The sequence below is a fragment of the Gymnogyps californianus genome, chromosome 4, assembly GCF_018139145.2.
Source record: "Gymnogyps californianus isolate 813 chromosome 4, ASM1813914v2, whole genome shotgun sequence".
NCBI lineage: Eukaryota > Metazoa > Chordata > Aves > Accipitriformes > Cathartidae > Gymnogyps > Gymnogyps californianus.
Genome location: NC_059474.1, coordinates 50,199,954 through 50,223,296, shown reverse-complemented (window position 1 = coordinate 50,223,296; position 23,343 = coordinate 50,199,954). Strand labels below are relative to the sequence as shown.

Genomic DNA, 23,343 nt, shown 5'->3' with positions numbered 1-23,343 from the left:
GACTGAAGCACCAGTATGGAACCTCTGCCCCAAAAAAGTATGTTTAGAGAGCTGCAAGATAGAAGTAGTTATTTAAAGGAGGATCTGTCTGATGGGGAGGGAATGAGTACTGTCTTGAAGTTTGTGGAGTAGAGTCTGAGGCTGGGATGGGAAAGATGCATGAGGAAAAAAAAAATTGTGAAGGCTAGGGAGGACAGAGAATTAGAACAGATTAGAGGGGAAGAGAGGGTAACAGGTTAAATGGTTTTGGGTTGCCTGTGTGTGGTACATCCTAGAGCTTTGCATGCATCTCAAGAGTCTTACATCACTGATCTTTGATTTTTATCAGCATTCTTGAAGAAAGCCATAATCTCCCTTATTGTTGTTTACTAGCTTAAATAGTGGACGCTGATCTTAAGTTTCCAATTCTACTCCTGGTATCATACTGCTGTACTGCTGACAGAATTTGTCATGTGATATCTAGATGTGTAATATCAGTTTCTTTTATTTAAATTCTTAAATAACGTGGAAAGTCTACATTGAAACAACCTCTAAGTTGTAAAGTCAAGCAACTTGTAAATTCCAGAATTGAGCTTGCCTCTGCTTTGTTAATTAAGTTCTCTTGCTGCACCTTATGATACCATCTTTAATTACACAACCACATTAGTTTTTCCAAAGCTGCTTGCTTCACCTAATTCACAGGACAGATCTACTCAAAGGGCGAATCAGGGCTGTGCAGTGAAAGATATTTGCCTGGAGGAGCCTGCTGAACTTTTACAGAAATGGGAAGATTTCTGTTTGAAGGAGAGGACTGACAAAGAGGGAACTGGCAGGAAGTGGACAGGTGATCTGAAGAATAGGTCAATTAAATATTCCTTGGGATTATTAGGTATGATATTAGGCAAACTACTTAGAGCAGGCTTTTTCTAAATGATCTCTAAGCATGCATCTTGTTTTCTGAGTGGTTTTGGTAGAAATGTTGAGCTCTCAGAGCTGCAAGCAAAAGTCACCAGAAGCTGTACATTGAACATATAGCGATACCTACTTAAGTCAGTAACGATAAAAAAACCCAGATCCTATGCCTCTGAAGTTGGTTTCTCAAATCCACTTGCTACTTTGATCTGATTATTTTTTATTTTAAATTGTTTTTTTCTTTTTCTTTTTTTTTTCCTGTGCAGGAACATCAGTAATGTAGAAATAGTACTATTCATTTTTACAGGACTGTTTAAGAAGTAGCAGTATACTGGTAGGTGCCTTCGAGTAAGTGAGCATATGAACCAAACTGTTGGGAAGGAGAGTGCTTGAAAGTGTAAGGCCAGTGTAAGCATGGAAGAGATAGGCAGGTGAGAAGCGTGGGTGGAGTAGGGAGGCAAGGAGTAGAGAGACTTTGATGATATTTTATAAGGGATTACTTCTGTTCCCAGCGTTGGCTGGCTCTCATGAGCTAATTCTCACTGGTTTGGCACAATGCTCTCCAGTGCATCTAGTTCCAGGTGGTTTATTATCTGGAGAGTAGCTTGTATGGAGCACCAACTTCGTTCTGGAAGTAGTGTTACCCAAACAGATAAACCATCCAGGATTTATGATGGCTTCTCCACATGTGGAAAGTTTTATCTGCAAACAGGATGAACTAGATAGTGTTAACTGTGTTGCATGAGAGTGTTCAGAAAATGCATAGGAAATGCATCGTATGTGCTGTAAGAAGCAAGGGTTAGGATGGAGCGGGGAGACTCTGATCATGCAGTTGAATCTTGAACATGTGAATATACATATATAGATACAGGGGAATGCATAACCATCTTTTGCTTTTTGCTTGTCTCAAAAATCTTAAAATTGTACTCTGTATTTTTGGACATTTTGAAAGTGGCAAAAGTTGCTGCTACTTTTGAGACAGGCTGTATGTTTTCCTGTGCTAACAGTTTCAAGAATATAAGCAGAGCACACATGCAGGGAGCACAGATGTCCACTGTAGAGAAAAGATTTTTGTCTTTTAAGATATACGCAGAGAAATACCTACCATACTGGCAAAGAATTGCTATATGGGCTGTGGCAACTTAGGGTACAAAAATTTCCTCATGTATTTCACTAAGCCAATGAATGTCCAGGGGCCCTTGGGTTCCTAATGAAGAATGGGGAAAAGAAGAGCACTTCAAAATGGTCTCTAATGAAAATAAAAATCTACTATGATTTACATGAGCTGTAGGAACTTGTAGTGCATTTGTTGTCTTCCTAAACTCTTTGTATGTTGGTGTTGTGGAGGTTTGGTTTGGGTGGGGTTTTGGGTTGTGGGCTTTTTTGTGGAGGGTTTTGGTTTTTGGGTTTTTTGCATTTGCTTTTGTTTTGTTTTGTTTTTTGCTATGGCCCAAAACGGAATTAAATTAAAAGCCTAGTTGGTTTGCAAAAAGGAGAATAAAAATGTAAAGCTTATGGAGGGGAAAAAAAAGGCGGGGGACGACTCTGTGACTTAGATATTGGTGCTTGAGGGAATAATATGTTCTCTTAAGCCTCTCAAATATCTGGAAGATATCTGTCTTTGTTTCATTTTAACTTTCCCCTGCAAGTGTGCAACTACTTTGATACTCAGATATCAAGGATATTAAATAATGGATTAAAAGAATGTTTCAATGTTTGGTCTTATTCTCATAGTCCTTTAATATGACATCTCAATTTATTTGGCTTGGGATACATGAAGGTTCTATCTTTTATGTTGGTTTTGGTTACTTTGTTATTGATACAGATGCATCCTTCTACTTGTATATGGTGTTCTACAGATGTTTTCAACTGTTTATAACATGCTTTCTGACAGAAAACTTTAAGTATTTGTAATTATATCTATTCATGGAAATATTGGTTTAAAAAACCAGAGAAATAACCTGTACTTTTTTTCACCTGTGTAGTCTGTACAACATTAATTACTAAGCAACTCTGAAGAGAGACATGGTCAGATGGCAAAAATGTCATAATGAAAAACTAAAAATGTAGTGACATATGCATAAAATGTTTTACTGCATGAGCTTCTGTTATGCTTATTTATTTCAATAGCACCTTAATTCAGTCACTGATCTCAAAAGTTTGAGCATTAGAATTATCATGAGGAAAAGATTGAGAAGATGGTCCCATATAACATGCTTTAAAAAAATTGTATTATCAAACTGAATTAAAAGAAAAAAGGTTTTAGTGTTCTTTTTAAGTATGTTCTTTTTTGTTATATGCTATAATTTGATGTGCATAGGTATATGTATGTTTTGTATTTGTTTTCTTTTAAACAGATTTCTGTGGATACCAAAGCTCAAAACACAGTATCAGTCTCATCATGATGCTTGAACATCTGTAGCTAACTACAGGATTTTAAAAGGAAATCCAGCATGGCCTAGTTGGCTTGACCTTTGGAAAATTTATAATGTCCTCTGGAACCAGTATCAGCAAAAATCGGCAGGCTCCGAGCCTGCAGGGTGTTGACCCAGAAACATGCATGATAGTGTTTAGAACACACTGGGCACAGGTAATGTTAATTAGTTTTATTGATTTGAAGTAGGCTGTATTAATAGGAATTTGCTTCATTCTTTCTTTTGGGATAATCCTGAATTGCTCAGGAACAAATGTCTTTCATGCAGAATGTAGTAGATGACTCTGAAACGTTTTTAAAACACAAAGGTAATTGACCTTTCAAGGTATGGTTAGGCTTTACTAATCACACTTTGAACTCCAGATTTGCATCTAAATGAACTCCAGATTTGCATCTAAATGGGAAGTGGTAGGACATGGTAATATCTTAGGGAAGGCCTAGATCTTCTTACTGGCTTTCCTAGTGATTCACTGTGACTTGTACCCTGTTGCAAACCTCTGTGCTTCCTTTCCTTGTGCTGGATAAGGCTTGTCTATCTTATGTAAAGTATATCAGACACATGGTGCAAAGCTGTATGCAGTGTTGTTTATTATGGATAGATGTAGATTATGCACTTCAGCATATTTAAAAATTGTTTGCCTGTCATCAGGATTATAATTGCTTTTAGGCAAAGATGTTTTGCTCTGAGCACCATAACATAAGGTCTTATTTGCTGCAGTAATATGAATAACTAACGGTTTATGTAAAATTCATTTCTGTGCTGCTGCTTTTGCTGTTTTTCCGCTATGCCAAGAAGCAAGCCAGATGAACGGTGGTGTTCCTGAGATGTTTCCAGAGTCAGAGGAGCCATCGTTCAAGAGTCACCTTTTCTCACTTAACTCTAGTGATGCTGTCATGTTAGGGAAGCCGCTGTTCCTTTGTGGTTTTGTGGCAATTATCCTCCACAAAAACGCTAAAGACAGTGGTTGTTTCACAGACAACGAGCTTCACTGATTGCGTGCAGAGCAGAACTTTAATCCCAGGGTATAAGTGCTGGGATGACAATTGTTACTCAATCCTAAATCTATATTGAATGTTGCAAGAGTAAGTGGGCATTGGTGGCCATTTGGTGTCATATGAGATGTGGCAAGGAAAGATCAGCTCTGTGGGCTTCTGCTACTTTTGCTACTGCAAATCATCTCATGATATTGATACTCCTGAGCACAGTTACTCTGGCTGAAGAGCAGCCCCTTTGATTTCAGTCCTCTGTGACAAAGAAACTTATTTCAAACATCATTGAAACTCAATTTCTGAAGGCTAAGGGAACATAGTTTATCCATACTTCAGAGAACCCCAAGTTTTCAGCAATAGAACAAGTGGCAAATTTAGGTGCTTATAAAAAAGTGAACAAAAGCATTACATTTTGGCCTCGTACATGCCAAATGTGAAACTTTTAAATTTAGATATTTTGACAGACAAAACCTAAAAGCATAAAAAGAGTTTGCACTTTTTTGTGTTAAGAATTTTGATGGGTTTTTTCCTTATGGGGCAAGTGCATATTTTTTTAAAAAATGCATTCAAATAACTCGTCTGCCTTTTGTTTCTCTTTAGGTTCTGAAAATCTTAGAGAAGCATGATCCTTTGAAAAACACTCATGCAAAGTACGGGGCAATTTCACCTGACGAGGCTAGCACTGTTCAGAATTATGTGGAGCACATGCTTTTCTTGTTAATTGAGGAGCAAGCAAAGGATGCCTCAATGGGGCCTATTCTGGAGTTTGTGGTCTCAGAAAACATCATGGAGAAGCTTTTTCTTTGGAGCCTACGGCGAGAGTTCACCGATGAGACAAAAATCGAGCAACTCAAAATGTATGAAATGCTAGTAACCCAGTCTCATCAGCCTTTGCTGCATCACAAGCCCATCTTGAAGCCTTTGATGATGTTGCTGAGTTCCTGCTCAGGAACAGCCACTCCAACAGTGGAAACAGAGTTGGTCATCCTCTTGAACCAGCTCTGCTCTATAATAGCCAAAGATCCCTCTATTTTAGAACTGTTTTTCCACACCAGCGAGGACCAAGGAGCTGCTAATTTCCTCATATTTTCCCTGCTGATTCCCTTCATCCATCGAGAAGGAACAGTAGGCCAACAGGCCCGTGATGCACTGCTTTTCATAATGTCTCTGTCTGCAGAAAACAATGTTGTTGCAAACCACATAGCAGAAAACACCTATTTTTGTCCAGTAAGTTGTTCTTGTTTTGCTTGATCTTCAGTGCTAAACTGTGTCCCTGTATTCTTCTCATCCTTTTCTGTCATTTTTGATAAAGATGTGTTGTAACACATTTGTTTCTGCTAACAGTTATTTCACAAATTGTAATGCTGTTTAAGCCAGACCTACTGCCAAACGCAGTCTTGCTCCGTGTTTCCATACCAGTGTCTTGCACTTCTGGGCCAGCACAAGCGGTTTTGCAGTCACACAGTGAATTGAATTTGGAAACTGATGGAAGTTACAGCAGAACTTGGTGGGTGGGAAACATGTTCTGTTTCACTGTGAGGCCCCTATGAGATTCTGGGGGTGAAGGGAGTAAGAAATGGGAACAAGGTGTTCTGAGGCTGTTGTTTCTGGTGGTAGTGCTAGCTTAAGCAAGCTGTGCTTGCCACACTATAACATCAGTTCAACAGTTCAAAATATAAGTGTGAAAATAGTGTGAGTGTTATAGAAATGTAATAATTTTGCAAGATAAAAGGGAGACTTGCTCTTTGTCACAGGATTGGATGTTTCTGTGGCCGTCTCAGGCAAACCACCATCTTGCTATGTTGTACTGTTACAAAAGTTGGTAGTAGTGTTGCATTGTTACATCTGGCAAGTCAATCTTACTACATGAATACAAAACCTTTGCTGTTAAACAAGTAAATAATCTAATTTAACAAACAAATCTGCTCTACTGCAGTTCTAAAGCTAAAGCAGAATGGACATGACACCCCCTGCTTCTTCATGCCTCATCACAAAAATCAGTTTGAGATTGCAATGGATGGATTCAAAACCAAGTACCATTCTGTAGAAAAGTTGCTCTTGTGTGCCAGTTTTTGGACTGATTCTTTTATCTTCTGCGTGGCTTGCATTTTAGTTTAATAAATGCCAGAAAAAATGAAGTGGAGGGGAGCCTTACACAGCTACTAAAGCAGAGTGCTTTAGAGCAGAGAACACTAGAACCCCTGCCTTAAGCATTAGTGCATGACAGCTATTCCAGCCGTAGGTTTCCATTTACTCTGAGATTGCTATGTCCTTTGAGCAGTAGGGCAGAGCCAGGTTTGCAGGCTGGAGGAGGCCTACAAATTCCAAAACAAAACTTCTAAATGGTTTCCTTTGTCAGCTGTAAATATCGCATTGAATTTCTCGTGCTGAGAGACTCCAGTTGACCTTGTTTAATAGATGCTGCTAAACAATATGAACTCGATTCTCAAACTGTCCCTGAGACAGATACCATTATTGGATCCATGCTATAACTTCCATAATTACATCTTCCAATTAATTAAAAAAAAAAAAAAAAAGGCAGCCTTTTTACACTGAAGATAAAAGCCAGCTATATTAACCTTCGAACAGCAGGGAGCCATGATTGACAATCATTCTAATTAGGAAGGCTTCTTGTCAAAATGTGCTAAAATCAGACTTTTCTGAATAGTAATGAGACTGGCCTAAGTCTATAATAAAACTTTAATGCAATGCCATAGAATTAGCTCACTAGCACAACGTCTTTTTTTTGAATCTGAGTGTGATGAGCTGAAGGAACAGGTTTTGTTCTGGTGGAAGACCCTGTAGTGTCAGTGACATTGCTGTATATCACTCAAATCAGTGCAGATGTGGCCTCAGCTACTCTGCAAAAGAGCTAGTGCAGTCCTGTGTTGATAGGAGTGGCATTTGGATGGCACTGTGTTGATGCTATCTCTGGTTCTGGGGCTGACTTGGTTGGTAGCATATACGGTTTTCTTTACTATGCCTTATTGCATAGTATAGACATGTCCTGGGATGGGGTCTGGCCATAAATCTCTGCTGCCTCATATACCTGAATCAGTGTTAGATCTGTGCCAAACTGAACGTGAAGGCTTTCTCGATACTATTTTTTGAGCTAACTTTGGTTAGCAGCTTTTTAAAACTGGATTGTCCATAGTATTCAAAACTGTAGATGAATAAACTATAAAGAAGGAAGGGGACAGACTGCAGCAAGATACAACACTAACAAATGTTTTTAACGCAGAATGTGTAGATAAACTATTGGGCAAAATTTTGTGATTTTACAGAGATTTTTCTGCCATACCATTTTTACCATGTTTTGACCTGAAAGTTTTCTGAATCTGATTGAAGACATTGTCTGTCCAGTTTTATAATAAGAAAACAATGTTTCTAAATAATTTTGAGCAGGATAGCATCACAAAGTCTCTCCATAAAACTTTGTATTTGTAAATACCTCACAGCTTAGGTATTAAAGTATTAAAGCAGGAGGAGTTATGGCTTTGCAATGTCCTTGAAACGTTGAGACTGTGCAGAGATAGAAAGACTATGGATGTGGGAGGAAAGGGAATTATTAAAGGGAAGGAATTGGCCAGATAGCAATTGATTATATATTAACAACACATTTTAATCATATAACGTATCTGGGTTTACAAATCACATAGTCAGTCAGTGTCTTCTGTGAGTCAAGAGAAAGTAAATAAATCAAGGAGACTGGTTTGCAGAGAGACTCATGACTCGATTGTGAGAAAGAAACTGCTGGAGATGCTTGTAAAAGTAGATGAGCATGTAGGGTTGACATGACAAATGTTGGGAGAAGTTTAAAAGGACACTGCTCTGAGTAAAACAAAAAATAAAACCAATCTTGCCCTTCCAGGATGTGAACGCATTCATTTACTTCCCTTTCAGATTCTTTTTTTCATTTATGTTTATCATTTTACTGATTAAAACTCGGTAATGTAGTCTATATAGGTGCATTGTTTTATATGCCTGCTTATAGAATGTGAAGAGTTCTGTTAGTAATTTCAGATGGTAATCCTGTTTATACCATATACTTCTATGAAAATTTTCCAATGTTGTTTACTTAAAGAGATGAAATTGCTTCCAGTGGCTACTCTCTGTCTCAGTGCTTTAGAAACATAATTTCATAGAACCATTTGTGTTGTACTTCATAGCAAAAATCAGAGCTTTTTAAACTTTACAGATTTTAGCAGCTACATCTGTCACTTCCTACTTCAGTAAGACAGACAAACTAAAGAATTCCTCACTTCAAGACATTGACTGATTGTGAGTTCACTGCTCCTTTTTAGTGGAGAGTAGTATGTTTTGTTCAAGGTCAGTTTCTTGTGCTTAAGAACTAAACTTCTATATGAAGGAGAAATGTGGATAGTACACAGCTCTGAAAATCAGATTGCTTACTGCGAGGGTAAGTATGTGTTTATGAATAGCAATTAAATTTTAAGCAGACAATGGAAAATCAAGTGTGCATTAATTAACAGGTTGCAACACAAAAGAAACTCAAATTCTCTCTTCAGAATTTTTTCCTTCCTAGAATCGTCTGAAGCCTGGGTTTGTGAGCATAAGTGTGTGTGTGGATTATGTATAGGTAGTTCTATAAGCCTAGTAAGATATTCCTAACTTTTTGCTTTGAGCTCTTCTACCATGAGTGAGAGAAAAAGCAAAAAAGATTCTGGTTATAAAAGAATGTGATTGTACAAATAAAGCTTTGCTCAATGGCTTTAGCTTCTTAGTTTTTTAACATATCTCCAGCATCTTTCTTTAGGTATCTATGTATATATAAGTGTAAAAAAAAAAAAAAAAAAAAAAAAAAAAAAAAAAAAAAAAAGTAGCACAGTGTGCTAAAGCAGTGAATTTTCCACAGTACTTCTCTCCCACCCCCCTTAATATTTGGCTTAATTATGTATGTCAGAATAAATCCATCTTCAAAATTATGTGATTTAGGAATGGAAAGCATTCAGAAAGACAGCCTTTGTCTGACTGGATGGGTTAGCAATTATAATTGGTTACGCTTGCGTATGATCAAAACCTGAATCCCCTTCTGTGAACCCTTGGTCTTTGATCTGCACATTGTCAACTGTTTGTTTTCTAATAGATAAACCAGTTGTGTTTCATCTGAGCTTTGACTGTCTAGCTCTGTAGATGCCAAGTAGCCCTTTGTAGAAAGAGGAAAAATTCTTACAGGAGTCTGTTGAATGAAAACTAAAAAGATTTCCATCAGGCTGAGTCTTAATGTTCCCGTTAAAATGAGGATCATCTTAAAAATTATCCTGAAGTTGTATAAAATCATGTCAGAAGGATAAGAATTGTAAATAATATTTAGAAAGTTTTCAGCTTCAAATAACTTTAAAAACTTGGTCTGAAACTACCAATACACCAGGTATATTCAGTAAAATTTAAAAAACCTTTTTGGAAATATGCTTTTTAAATTGTAACTAAAAATACAATCTTGTGCTTCAGTGATATATTCTACATAAACCATCTGTAAGCTTTGATATCACTGGAAACAATGTCTATACAGTAACTTATTTCAGGCTTCTTTATTTCTTCCCTTCCTCCTTCCAAATAAATAAGAAAGGAAAATGAGAAATTACGAACAGTTAGAATTTTTTTTTTGAGTGGATTCAGCTGAGTTCAAGAGCCTAGGAATGAAAGTCAAACACATATCTGTGGCCTAAGTGAGGCTGAACTTCATTTTTGTTGATGGGGGCACTTCCCCCTCCATTTCTAATGTTTCATATTTCTGAGTGAAATCACTTCATAGAGGCATGTGTAAGCAGTAACATTCAAATCACCGACAAAAGACAAGCTGTAGATATATGACAGTGATGGCTTCTTCTGGAAAGGACTGAAGGAAAGTGTAAAATGATTTTAGAAGTATTTAAAAAGAAATTATAACCTTGGATTAAAAAAAAAATAAGACAACCAGATTTTCTCCATCCCTTTCTCCTAAATACCAGCTCTTGAAAGAAGGATATTATATGGAAGGCTCTTTAAAATACTCATGTCTTTCTGCCACAGGTCTCTTTCAAAAGGGAATGAAATTAATCTCAACACTCTTATGTTACTAAAACTAGTAAGAGAAACCATTTGTGGCATTGCCATTCAAGCAGATGGACAGTTGGAAGGTCAACTTATTTCTCTTCTGTTTTTGAAATACAGGTGCTAGCAACAGGACTAAGTGGCCTCTATTCATCTTTGCCTACAAAGCTGGAAGAAAAAGGAGAAGAGTGGCACTGTCTGCTGAAAGATGACTGGCTCTTGTCACCAGCCCTTGTACAATTCATGAATTCCCTTGAATTTTGCAACGCTGTGATACAGGTAATGGAGCAGAGTTGGCCTGTCCTTTTGAAGTAGTAGGTTTTTATATATTCTGCAGAAGTTTGTAAATTACAGAGTTTATTTACTTTTATTAATGGCGTGGACTTTTTAAGTTACACTAAAATAAGTTGCTTATAAAATGAATGCTTTGTGCTGTTTGTCATGGTTATAAGGATGAATTAATATGTTTTTGATTTTCAGGTGACAAATATTTCAAATGAAAGCTGTAGATTTGTGTGGCGGCTTGATATTTCATTTTGTAATTGGGAAGATTTTCTGTTTTCAAAAAAAAAATGTTTATTGCATTTTAATACCACTGTTGATACTAAAAGTAAATTGAATGCCTCTGCATGTGGGAAAATGTAGTCTTTGTATATTTAAGTGCTTTATATTATTATATATTATATATTTTATTATATATTTAAAACATTCTCTGTTTGTCTAAGCTTTCATAATAGCGTACAAAAGAAAATAGTCTGTTTGGCCTGTTGGTGAGTACTGCATAAAGAAAGCTTTCCAAGCAGAATTTAGGTATCTTCCTAGAAATACAAATTCATTTTAGATTGGCATCTTTTGAATCCACTCTCTGTTCTTAATGATTATTTCTTGATGACAATTTTTTTTTTTCTGGTTTTGCTCCCTTGCTATTTTTTTTTTCTCTGATCTAAACATAAAATGAGATTTTTGTCTTTTTATATTGTTTTTAAGGCTAGAAAGCTATAGAACCCTTGTGCAGTATTTTATTAAAACATGATATAAATTCTACAGAAACTGTAGATTTATGTGTTACTTGAAGAAATGTGCTGAATAGGATTGAAAATTTAGTCACATTTACTGTTAAATAAAAGATATGTTTTAGTGAGATGTGTGTGAAATACAGTAAAGCAACTGATTGACTATTAAAGCATTGAACAAGCGAAAATAATAGCAGCTGTCATTCTTAAAAATCTTGTATATTGCATTTAAACATGCAGGTTTAAATGTGAAGAGGAGACAATATTCATTTTGGTGTCTAAGCAGAATTTTTCTACACATCTACATTTGCAGGAGGTCATATTTGATACCTTTTTTTAAAAATTGATATAAAGGTTACAGCAGATAAATATAAGAAGAACATATTATTTTAAACCCACTTTTCAAATAAACTCAAAATGGTTAAGTATCTTCAGCTGATGCGCAGAAAGAGCAGTTTCTGACTGCTCCTTGATTGTGTCTTTATAGCCTTTCTTCAGCTGAATTGAAAGCTCAATTACTGCAGGAATTTTTGCTCTGTGCATGGAATGGTCTTCATGGTGTGGCTTGTTCTGTGTTGACCTGAAAACTTTGGCCAGAGATTAAAAAGGGACAGTGTAGCCATGACCATTTACTGCTTTTTCCCTGGGTCACAGCATAGGAGGGGCAACCTTTTTTCTTCCCCTTTCCAAAGTAAGGGTTACAAATTAAAGGAAGTCTAGGAAGACTTGCAAGTGGGAGAATGTATTTGTGGCTGCATGTAGGCTGTAACATTCCAGTCTCTATGTGAACTTCAAACAGAATGTATTAACTTAGAATGCTTCTGAATGGAATTTTTTTTGCTTTTATCAAATTTCTTTTAAATGCATGAATTTTCTTTGTGAAAACAAAATGAATGCTTCATTATGAAAGTAAATTTTTGGCTTCTTATAACAGTTCTTTTTTTTTAAAGCTCTTAACCAACCTATTGAATGAATAATGTAGGTTTTGTTTTCATTTCTTTTTGTTTTACAGTGGTAGGGAGAAGGGCATGTTAACAGTATGTTCTTACCCCATAGCTAGAGAGCGCTTTGGTTTACCTACTCTTGAACCATAGGAAAGCAGCTGTTCTGCTTTTTGTTCTTGTAAGAGGACAAGTTAATGATGGCAAATCCACCTTCAAGTGACCCTGACAAGGTTGCAGGAGCTAAATTTAGAATCTCAAATCTTCCTTTGATGCATGGGTGTACACACTTTTCTGTCCATCCATTCATCTTTGTCTGCATGCAGGGAGATTGAAAAGCTCTGTTCTCTAAATTTGGCAGGCTTACTGTAATTAAACATAGTTTGAGTATTTCTTTGAAGAAGGAAATATCTTTAAGAACCTGAATCATAGCAGATGCTGGTGAGAAGGACAAATGAACATGTCTTGTTAAATGGGAAAGGGTTTTGGTAGTGGATAATAGTAGTCTGTGCCCTGTCTTGTTTTAAATCTCATTGGAACTGTTCTGTGTCTTTCTCTCCCCCACCCTCTTAGGTGGCACATCCCTTGATACGTAGCCAGCTTGTGAATTACATTTACAATGGATTTTTGGTGCCAGTAATGGCTCCTGCGCTCCATAAGGTCAGTGGTATATGCAGGCATGACATGAAATAATAACGGGCAAAAGCATTATGGATGATCTCTGTGTAAAGATACTATTAAATGTATTGTCAGTAGTGACTTCCATATAATTGAGTAAGTTTCTAGGCTAACTTCCCGTCTTTTCATTCTATACTTTGTTTACACTATACAGATTATTAAGCAAGATATAGGTATTTCTGAAAATGTTTAAAATTCTTAAGTGAAATGAAAAATCAAAATATTTTTGTTGCGCTAGGCTGACATATCATCAAAAAAGCAGTGACCTTTTAGACATTTCATCATGGCAGACATATTTCCATGAGGATTTTTTTTTCCAAATGAACATTTTCCAAAAGGAAGATGCTCACAAGGAAAATGTTCAGTCAAGAAATACTACACTAATTTTAGCAAAGTTGGTATTGTTTTGTAGTTCCTTATCACAGTTGGTAGAGCTATTTTCATAAAGTGGAGAAGAAATGGAGTTTGGTATCAATTTTCTAATGTATTAGGGTGCAATTTATGTTGCTTTGAAGAAAAAAAGTCCATTTTTCTTCAAATTTCAGGGGTTATCCTTTGCAAAATACATTACTAATGTTAGTGAATTACTTTTTGTTGTTGTTAGGCTGCAGGAAACTACATTTCCAACTGTTGCAGAGTATGTCAATTAACAGTCTTCGTTGCCCTGTAAAAAGAACGCCTTCTTTGAAAAGAAAAAGTAGGAATTGCTGAGAGTAAAAATCCACCAAAAACTGCCAGGAGAGCACTAAAATTACTTTTTGAAGGTCTACTAGTTTTCACTAAGCCTGCTAAGCAGAAAGCACCTGTTCCCTTTTCTGAGAGGCCAGTGAAACACTGTACCCTGCTTTCTAGTCTAGGACTTGTCTTGGCAGCGCACACAATTCTTCATAGTAAATAGTCACTTACCAAGAAAGTAATAAGCAGTATAGTATCTTCTTCAATGATTCGACAGACCTCAAACATTTGGGAACTTGGCGAGGGCTGAAAGAAAATTTGGCTGTGATCCAGATCGAGGCTGTAGTCTGTCATTGAGATAGCTCACCTCCTTACCTGGCAGTAATTTCTTCCATTTCTGTATCTTGACTTAATCCCTTACCAAGACTGGGAATTAGAATCAGAAGTGAAAATCTAACCAGCTTTGGGTCAAGGTTATGGATAACAAGGGAGATATCAGAATGTAGCTGTGGGATTCTCGTCTTAGTGGGTACTGGTTTTACCTCTGAAGTACTTAAGACAAATTTTAGATTGTTTTGAATACTATCATGCTGCTGAATGCCATTCTTATTGGTCAGTAAATCTGCTAACCCCCTGTTGGGTTGATGTTACTTAAATCATTTAAAGCGTGCTATTCTGATTATATTTTTTTCATGTGGTGACAATTTTGTCGAACCTTATTTATATACTCTGAAATTGGGTGAAATCATATTTCTCTTGAAAATGGAGATGTTGGCTGCTAACATATGTGAGTTTCAAGCCTAGATCTTTCCTGAACCCTGACATTGTTTGGTGCCTTGTTCTTCCAGTAATAAACCTTTCCTTGATTAGCGTTAAGTTTGACTTTTTCCTCTTTAAAAATTAACTACTTATGTGTATAAACTTCACACGCTTTTAATGGAGAAGATGGATTGCACCATCTAGTGGATCTGATACAAGGCTCTCACATATGTGAGACCAAAACTCCACAGCAAAAGGAAACAAGTAAGTAGAGGCACATAGGACCCCTCCAGTCTTTCTGTGCCGTGCCCCAGATTAATTTAACAGAAAATAAATATTTTACATCTTTGCTTTTGGGACAGATGTCTATGCGCTAAGACAGATAATTATGCTGTAACAGCTCTTTCATACATTGATATAATTTCTAGTTGCCATTGAAAACATTCATGCTATGTTGAGGAGTAGTCTTTGAAAACTGTATCACCCATTTGGGGACTTAAGTGTTGTATTTAACCTTTAGGTTAAGAAAAAATTGTGACGGGCCAAAATGAGAGGAAGGCCAGATGCCCCATAATGGTTTTTACGACAGAAGTTCTTTCATTGAGCACAATACTAAATGGATCTTGATTTTTCTTTTAAACTCAATGAAGTTGGTTCGGTATCCTAAAGGCTACCTGTGGCTGAAGATTTTAGTTTTTATCCAGTCATTCAGTTTGGGTTGTTCTGACTCGTTCTGGCTTATGAGTTCAAATACAATGAGTAATAGAGCATGATATAAATACCTGATTAGGAAGACAGATCTGTGGAAGGTTAAAGGGAGGAGTGGTAAGAAGAGATGATAATTATTGGTACATCTTCCTAAGGTGTTCCTATAAATCTCATTTCTAGAATTTAACCGGTATGGAACAACTGCTTCTGATAACTCTTGGTGATAGACGTGAAAGGAAGGAAGGAAGGAAGGGAGTCCAGACCTCATGTGGCATTCAAGCCTTAACATCCCACATCCAATCTGGCACCCATGGTCCTACCTTAATGTAAAAATTGGAAGGGGAATGAGCTTCTGGCTCTGCTCTTGAATGACTATTGGGCAGGCATACTACTTCAGACCTGTTCTCTCTGCACTATATTCTAGTTTTTCTTCAAGAAGTAATGTTTTGAGGAAAAAGTTGCTCTGCAGCAAGACACAAACTTGCATTTATTGTTTTTGCAAAGATAGCTCCAGTCAAGAATGTAGACATCTAGGAAAGATGTCTTCAATCTTTTCTGTTCTCAATGTGATAGAACTTGATTTCTGTTTAAAACAACAGCAGCAACATAAAAAAAATCATGTTAATGTGACTTCCTGTCTGATCTCCAAATCAAATTTAGTTGATTCAAGTATATAAAATAAGCCAAACAGCTGTACAAGCACTATTGGATAATTTGTGTAGCTAATAGTCTTATTAGCTTTTAATTCCTCATGGAGTAACAACATCAGTTTGCCTTTGCAACTGATGTATTCAGATATGAGCAAAATCTCTGGTACGAGGAAGGTTACTCACTTTTGGATTAAAGCTAAGCCTATATTGTAGATGATAGGTGCTGTCCAGTCTCTTCCTTCCTCCTGTCTCTTCACAGAATCACAGAATGGCTGAGGCTGGCAGGCATCTCTGGAGATCATCCTGTTGAACCTCCCTGCTCAGAGCAGGGTCAGCTGGAGCAGGTTGCTCAGGGACATGTCCAGCTGGACGTTGAATATCTCCAAAGCTGGAGATGGCGCACCCTCTCTGGGCAACACTGTTCCAGTGTTTGACCACCCATACTGTAGAAAAGTGTGTGGTCTTTGTTTGCCTTTTTCTTTTTTCTGATGTCCAGTTGGAATTTCCTGGATTTCAGTTTGTGGCCCGTTGCTTCTTGTCCTTTCACTGGGAACCACTGAAAAGAGTTTGGCTCCATCTTCTTTGCTTCTTCCCAGCAGCTGTTTGCACACATAGATAAGATCCTGCCTGAGCCTTCTCTTCTCCGGGTTGAACAGTCTCAGCTCTCTCAGCCTCTCATATGATAGATGCTCCCATCCCATAATCATCTTTGTGGGTCTTTGCTGGACTTGCTCTAGTATGTCAGTGCGTCTCTTGTACTGGGGAGCCTAGCATGCTAGATGCATCTTACCAGTACTGAGTAAAGGGGAAGGATGCCCCCCACCAACCTGCTAGCAATACTCTTAATGTAGCCCAGGAGGCTGTGGGTCATCTTCATTGCAAGGGCGCATCGCTGGCTCATGGCCAATTTTTTGTTCACAAGGACCTGCAGGTTCTTCCTTGCAAAGCTGCTTTCCAGCCAGTCAGTCCCCAGTGTGCACTTGTGCCTGGGGTTATTCCTCCCCAGGTGCAGGGTTTTGCATTTGTTATTGAACTTCATGAGGTTCCTGTTTGCCTCTTTCTTCAGACTGTCAAGATCCCTCTGAATGGCAGCACAACCATCCAGTCTATCAACTATTCCTCCCAGTTTTGTAACATCTACGAACTTGCATGAGGGTGCACTCCATCTCATCATCTAGGTCATTAATGAAGATATTAAACAGTATTGGCCCCGGTGTAGACCACACATCACTGGCCTCTAGCTGGACTTTGCATTGCTGATCACACTCCTTTGAGCCCAGCAGTTCAATTAGTTTTTGATCCACCTCACTGTCCACTTATCCAGTGCGTTCTTCATAATTTTGTCTATGAGGATGTTGTACAAGAGACAGTGTTGAAAGCCTTGCAAGATAAATAATAACGGCCCTCCATTTATCCATTGAGCCGGTCATCTTACTGTAGAAGGCTATCAGGTTGGTCAGGCCTGATTTCCCTTTCGTAAATCCATGCTGCCTACTCCCAGTCACCACCACCTCCTTAATATGTTTGGAAATGGCCTCCAGGAGGTTTTACTCCATCACCTTCCCACGGATCAATGTGAGGCTGACCAGTCTGTAGTTCCCTGGATCATCCTTCTTGAAGACTGGAGTGACATGTGCTTACTTCTGGTCCTCAGGAGCCTCTTCTGGTAGCCACAACCTTTCAAAAACCTAGAGTGGCCTTGACAGTCAGGAATGCAACCTATCAGGCCCCACAGACTCATGTACGTCCAGTTTGTTTAAATGTTTCCTAACCTGATCCCCCTCCTCTAAGGGTAAGTCTTCTTTGCTCCAGACTTCCATTCTCATCTTAGGGACCTGGGATTACCAAAGGCAAATCTTGCCAGTAAAGACCAAGGTGAGGAAGGCATTGAGTACTCTGGCTTTTTCCATGTATTTTGTCACCAGGTCCCCTTCACTATTCAGCAGTGGGCACACATTTTTCGTAGTCTTCCTTTTGCTGTTGAAGCCTTTCTTTGACTCCAGCTGGGCTTTGGCTTTCCTAATCCTTTCCCTCACACTCAGGCAGTTTTTTGATATTCCTCCTGGGTCACCTGTCCCTGCTTCCATCTCTTCCTTTTCATGTTTCAGTTTTGTTAGGAGCTCCTAGTTCATCCATGCAGACCTTTTGTCTCCTTTCTTTGACTTCATTCTCTTCTCCCAACTTAAAACATTGGACTATCAAACAAGACTTTTGGTAAAAGTAGCATCAGAATTTCAGTAAGTAGAATTTTGGTAAAAGTAGTTCAGAATTTCAGTATGTGGTCCAAAGCTTTGAGATATGTATACGTGTGATTTTGAAATGTCTGTAACGTTTATGGAACTATGTAGCAAGCTCTGCCTTTTTTAAATTTTTGCAGATTGTCTCCCTGTACATACTTACTATGTACACAGTTCACCGTGTAAATGAAACAGTACAAGAGTGTTGAGGATAGAGATGTGTTTGTATGAAAAAGTCAGGGGGTGGGGAGACCAATGTATTTTTCTTCGTGTGATTTTTATGGTTTTATCTCAGGAAGGTAGTATGGAGTTGAAAAAAATAGTTCACTAGTTCAGTTTTTTTCCAGTTAAGGAAGTTTCAAATTGATTGGGCTAGCTAGCTAGCTTGAAATAACCTGTTTGTCACAGTGAGCTCTGTGAAGGTTATTTATGTAGCAGATTAACTGCAATGTGCTTAAATAACCCAAACATTCTCAAGTTTATGACTCCACTACTTCATTTCTCAAAGATAAGTATCCTAAATATAGCATGTTCTTGTAGCCTAATTTATACCTGGTCTGTACTAGTCTTGTCGCTTTGTGTGGTTTATCCCACCTACACGTGTAATGAGCGATTGACAAATATGTTCGTATCTCAGAAGCTGCACATTGCTGAATGGGTAGACAGAGCCCAGATTTGTATTATGTAGCTAAGGATATGCATTAACTGCTGTGCTGGACAGCCCTGTCTTGTCCTTTTGTTGTCTGGATTTTATTGTACTTTTTACAAAAGAGTTACCTCCCTTACTTCTGACATTTGAGTTTCTTGAGACATCGAAAAAAGTGATTCAATGACATTGTTCGGGGGGATGTGTCTTTGTGCAAGGTCACATTCTTTATTTCTGTACAAATTCAGTTAAAAACACAAGGAATAAAATATTTGGTCTGTAAAGATACAGAGCTAAAGAAAAGGTTAATTTGGTAGTTTTCTTTTTGTGATAACAGTCCATGATTTAAATTTTTGCCCAAACCATCTTTTATTCTTTCTGGTGTAAGTGTCTGGGATTTAAGAAAATTAAGACTATGTGGCAGAATCTATTCTTAATTTAAGACTGGTATTTTTTGATGGCATTTCAGTTACAACTTGAAATTACGCAGTTCTGTATGTTCTTCCCTAGGTTTTGGTGCTTAGGAAAAAAAAATACTTGTGAGAAGGTATAATTCTGCTCAGGCACAGAGCCATACCATTAAATTGCTGTGATATATTTCATTGGCTATTTCTTGCTTCACTTTAAAGACTAACATTTTGGAGCTCTATCAAAAAAAAAATAAGGTCTTCTGGGGCCAAATTGTACAAGGGCCCAAGTAATCAAATAAGACTAATTTTCCCTTCAGTTAAAACCTAATTGAAATCCCAGAGTGAATCCAGAATAACCCTATCAAAGTCTGTTTTACTGGTTCTGCTAGAGGCCCTATTGCCTTGTTTTAGTCTTTATATATTTGGTAGTAGAAAGTGCTTATTTACCTTATTCTTTTAGGTAGTTGCAGCACTATTGTAGAAATCTGAGTGAAATCCTTTTCAGAAGGTCTTTTAATATGTATACATTTTGCAATCAAAACCATGTGCTAGATAATTAGGGGCCACACTGTGGGGTATATAAATATTATGCTATCTTTGATACAACTCAGATTGGTTATATACACCTCTTTACTGTAAGTGCATATGATTTAATTTTACTTTGGCATTCAGAGAATTTGGGTGACAAAGATAGCTATTTGGGAACATTGAGTGTTTATGTAATTTGTGTTATTTCAATTTATTGAAGATAGTGCTAAAAATTTGACAAATTACAGGATAAAAGCAAATTTTTAATGTCTTAGCATTTACTGCTTTACTACATGGCATTTAATTGCTAAGTATGAAATAATTATTTTTCTACTTGGAAGGCTTGTTTTAATCTGAATAATGGAAAATTGTACCAGCTTTTTAGTGTAAAATGTTGCTGTTGGCCAAGTGAACAGAACTGCTCTGCGGAAGCGCTGGCATGGTCCTGTCAAATAAGCTCTGTCAAATGGACCTCCATTCTACTGCGCACTAACCCATCTAAACGAAAACCTCTAACACGATATGCTACTGTGATAATTCAATAATAGTTGCTTGATGATTACACAGCTCAGCTAGGGGGAAATGACCTGTAAATTATACTGTACAGATTAGAAGGAGCATCTTTATAAATATCCTACAAGACTGTCGGTTCCCATTTAGAAATAATACCGTCTTTCACCTTACTGAAAAGCATTTGGACAGCTGCTGTAAAAAGGTGTATACCAAGTGTTACTGGAAAACTTTGAATAGTCTTATACTTTGCAGAAGCCCATTAATAGCTACAAAACTTAATTTTACTGGCTATGAAGTGGATATATGTTAAAGGTGCCTTTCACTTTTTGCATCAAACACTGCAGTTGAGTTGAATTTTAACCTGGTATAAACTGGAGCAGTTTATAAATGTCAGCTGAAGGAAGTTGAAGCAGTTCTGGTTTTCTGGTTCCCCCAGTGTGCAAACTTCCTCTGTCCCTGATCCTGCTTGTCCCCCCTCTCTTTTGCCAGACAACTGTTCATATGGGAAACTGATTGAGGTTAAAACTCACCTTTATTTCCTGGATAGTTTTAACCTCAATCAATTTCCTGAGCCAATTCGCTCTGTGGTGAAGTGAAGCATGAACCCTTCTGCCAGTATAAGCAGGGGGCAAGAAGTTGAAAATGAATGGAAAGGAGAAGAGACTGGGAATGGTTGGATTTTTTTTTTTTTTTTTATCAGTTAGGTGGGCTTATTCAGGTTTAAACTGATCATGGATCTAGAGGATAAGATCTAATAAGAACATTCATAGTCTCTTCATGGGCAATATGAAATCCTTGTAGGAAGGGAAATGTGAAGGAAAGGAGGAATCATGATAGCCATATTCCTGTAAGAGGGCATGAAGCTGTAAATTAGAAAATATATTGTGTGGATCCCAAGGGAAAATAGCCAGTAATAAAGAATCAGTGCAATTGGTCTAACACAGTGAGTGTAATATATTAAACTGAACTCGCAATGACAGTAATTTCTGGCTCTTTGCTGTTACTTGGCACAGTGACTTGTAAAAGCTAGATCTCTTTGCAGTGCTCTGCCTCACCATCTAATCAGTCATCAGAGGAGGCGAGAAAAGATTTGCTAAAAATTATTACATAATTAGAGAAGGGTATTACAGGCTAAAAGTGGCTTTCTCTTTTCAATAATCTCTAATCAAATATCTGTCTGGCTATGAAGACTCTCAGGTAGTCCCTTTTGTAGCAGATTACATCTTAAAAAATATCTGTAACAACTGATTGTTGTATGGAAAAAAATGTGGATGAGTTTTTTAAATGGTATCTTTAGATTGACACTTTAAATTTATAGGTATATTGAAAAAAAAATTCCAGCAACTTTTAATTGTTACAACTGTGGATAATGAAAATAAAAATGGTAGAATACTGGTCTGATTAATGCAATGGATATGGATTTTTCTTGTTTTTCATTTTTAATCCTACAGTTTTATCTTAGGAGCAGAGATATCCCTGGTCTTTACCATTAGTAGAAAGGATCTAATGCAAGGAATGCTGCTGGTGGGTTTTTATTTTTGCTGTTGTGGCAGTGGTGGATTTTAATATTGCTGAAATATCTTTATCAAAAACATAGCTTGAAATGTGCTTACTTAACAAAGGAGTTTTCTAGAAAACTACCGTGTCTTAATTTTATTCATCTACCTTTGTTATGGTATTTTTCTTGATACTTGAATTATCAGAGGTGAAGAATTTTCAAATTAAATATCAGATTTGTGGATGTGTGTAAGTTTTGGCTTGTTTTTTATCATCCTTTCAAAGAGGTTAAATTCTGAGGGCTAGCTAAAATCTTACTTGGACAAATTATACTGTAATCAATGTTTACAATGATATGAAGTTTTTGTAAGCTGCCTCAGGATTTGACTGTAGTGGACATGCTTGACATAGGTAGTAAATATTTTGTTCTCTGGGAACATTTGTTCTTTTGTTGTTTACCTAAGTACCGATTTGAATTTATTCAAAAGGATTTCCCTACTTTCCCCAAATCTGTCTCACGAGGCATTAGTTTAAGAAGAGACAACCAGCAAGTAGTCTGAATGAAGCTTAATAGCATGGCTTTAGTATCTTAGAAAACATAGATTTTCAATAATAACTGCACAAATTGAATGAGTCTCAGTTTCAACACTCAATGTATTATGTGTAATGCGATCTGTAGAAAAGGTATACAGAGTTAAAAGGGTTTTTGTCAAGGCTGGGTTTTGCATAGTGTAACTGATTTCTCCAATGTCCTTCTCTAGTTAATTGCAAAAAAGTGAGTTCTCTAGAGGGTCGTTCAGAGCAGGCTAATGTATCCCGCTGAGTAAAAGGAAAATTAGCCTCATGGAGCTAAAATTAGCCTTTTTGAATACTTCTCTAGGTGCCTCAAATCTTCAGAAGTTACATTTACCATCAGATATGGTAAAAGGGAGAAGCAAACTCAGAATGCAAGGTGGCAAAATAAGGTATAATTGTAAAAGCAGATGTCTGCTTGCCAAGTTAATTGATCTTTTTCCTAAGCTGCATACGTGTCTTTCATTTCAAATGCCGAAAAGCAATATTTTTGTTTGATTTACTCTTATGAGGAAGCAGAAGGATGGTCTCTGTGCTGTTTGTATGGACAAGTTGCACACAAAGGCGTGCATGAGAGAGCACTGGAACTTCTAGAACATGACAGCATTAAAATCGCTTGTACAGCATTAACTTGCCTGCTTTGAGTGTTGCACAGTGAGCTGTGAAATAGATTCTAGCTTCGTTTATTGCGAAAGTTTGAAGGAGTGTTATGGATAAGGTAGTGTGTTTTTCATTGAAAAATGAACAAAAATTCTTACAAATCCATTTAAATCTTGACAAAACTTAGTCTCCTTCCCTCTTTCTCAGAAAATGGTTAAGCAGATTCAGCAACTTCTTTCCCAAGAAGAACTAAAAATTAAGTGTAATGTGGCACCCAGCACAAAAAACCTCAATTCAAACAATTAAGATTTAGCAAGGTTGTAACTAACTCCTTCGTGAACTATTTGGGCTTCATTAATCATTGGTTGGTTCTTCTAGCTCTATTCAGTGGTATCAGTGAAGTGTTGGCTACGGTAAACATGATTTCTTTTTTTGTCTAGTCCCCAAGCTGTTAGGAGCACTGAAGATGCTCTCAGAATTGAGCATTTCTTTTCTAAAGTAGTCTCTAGCTGGCTTTCTTCTGCTCTTTGTTTCATTCATGATATG

The 23,343-nt window shown here is 37.3% G+C and overlaps 1 protein-coding gene across 1 annotated transcript in view; it reads left to right on the top strand.

Moving 5' to 3' along the window:
• Positions 1 to 23,343, top strand: part of FHIP1A (FHF complex subunit HOOK interacting protein 1A) — a 91,348-nt gene that overhangs the window by 49,955 nt on the left and 18,050 nt on the right. Inside the window, exons 3-6 of the mRNA XM_050896073.1 lie at positions 3,249 to 3,481; positions 4,916 to 5,542; positions 10,490 to 10,648; positions 12,897 to 12,983. Of these exons, the coding sequence (XP_050752030.1) occupies positions 3,380 to 3,481; positions 4,916 to 5,542; positions 10,490 to 10,648; positions 12,897 to 12,983 (975 nt within the window). The 5' untranslated portion in view covers positions 3,249 to 3,379. The remainder of the gene's footprint in view (positions 1 to 3,248; positions 3,482 to 4,915; positions 5,543 to 10,489; positions 10,649 to 12,896; positions 12,984 to 23,343) is intronic.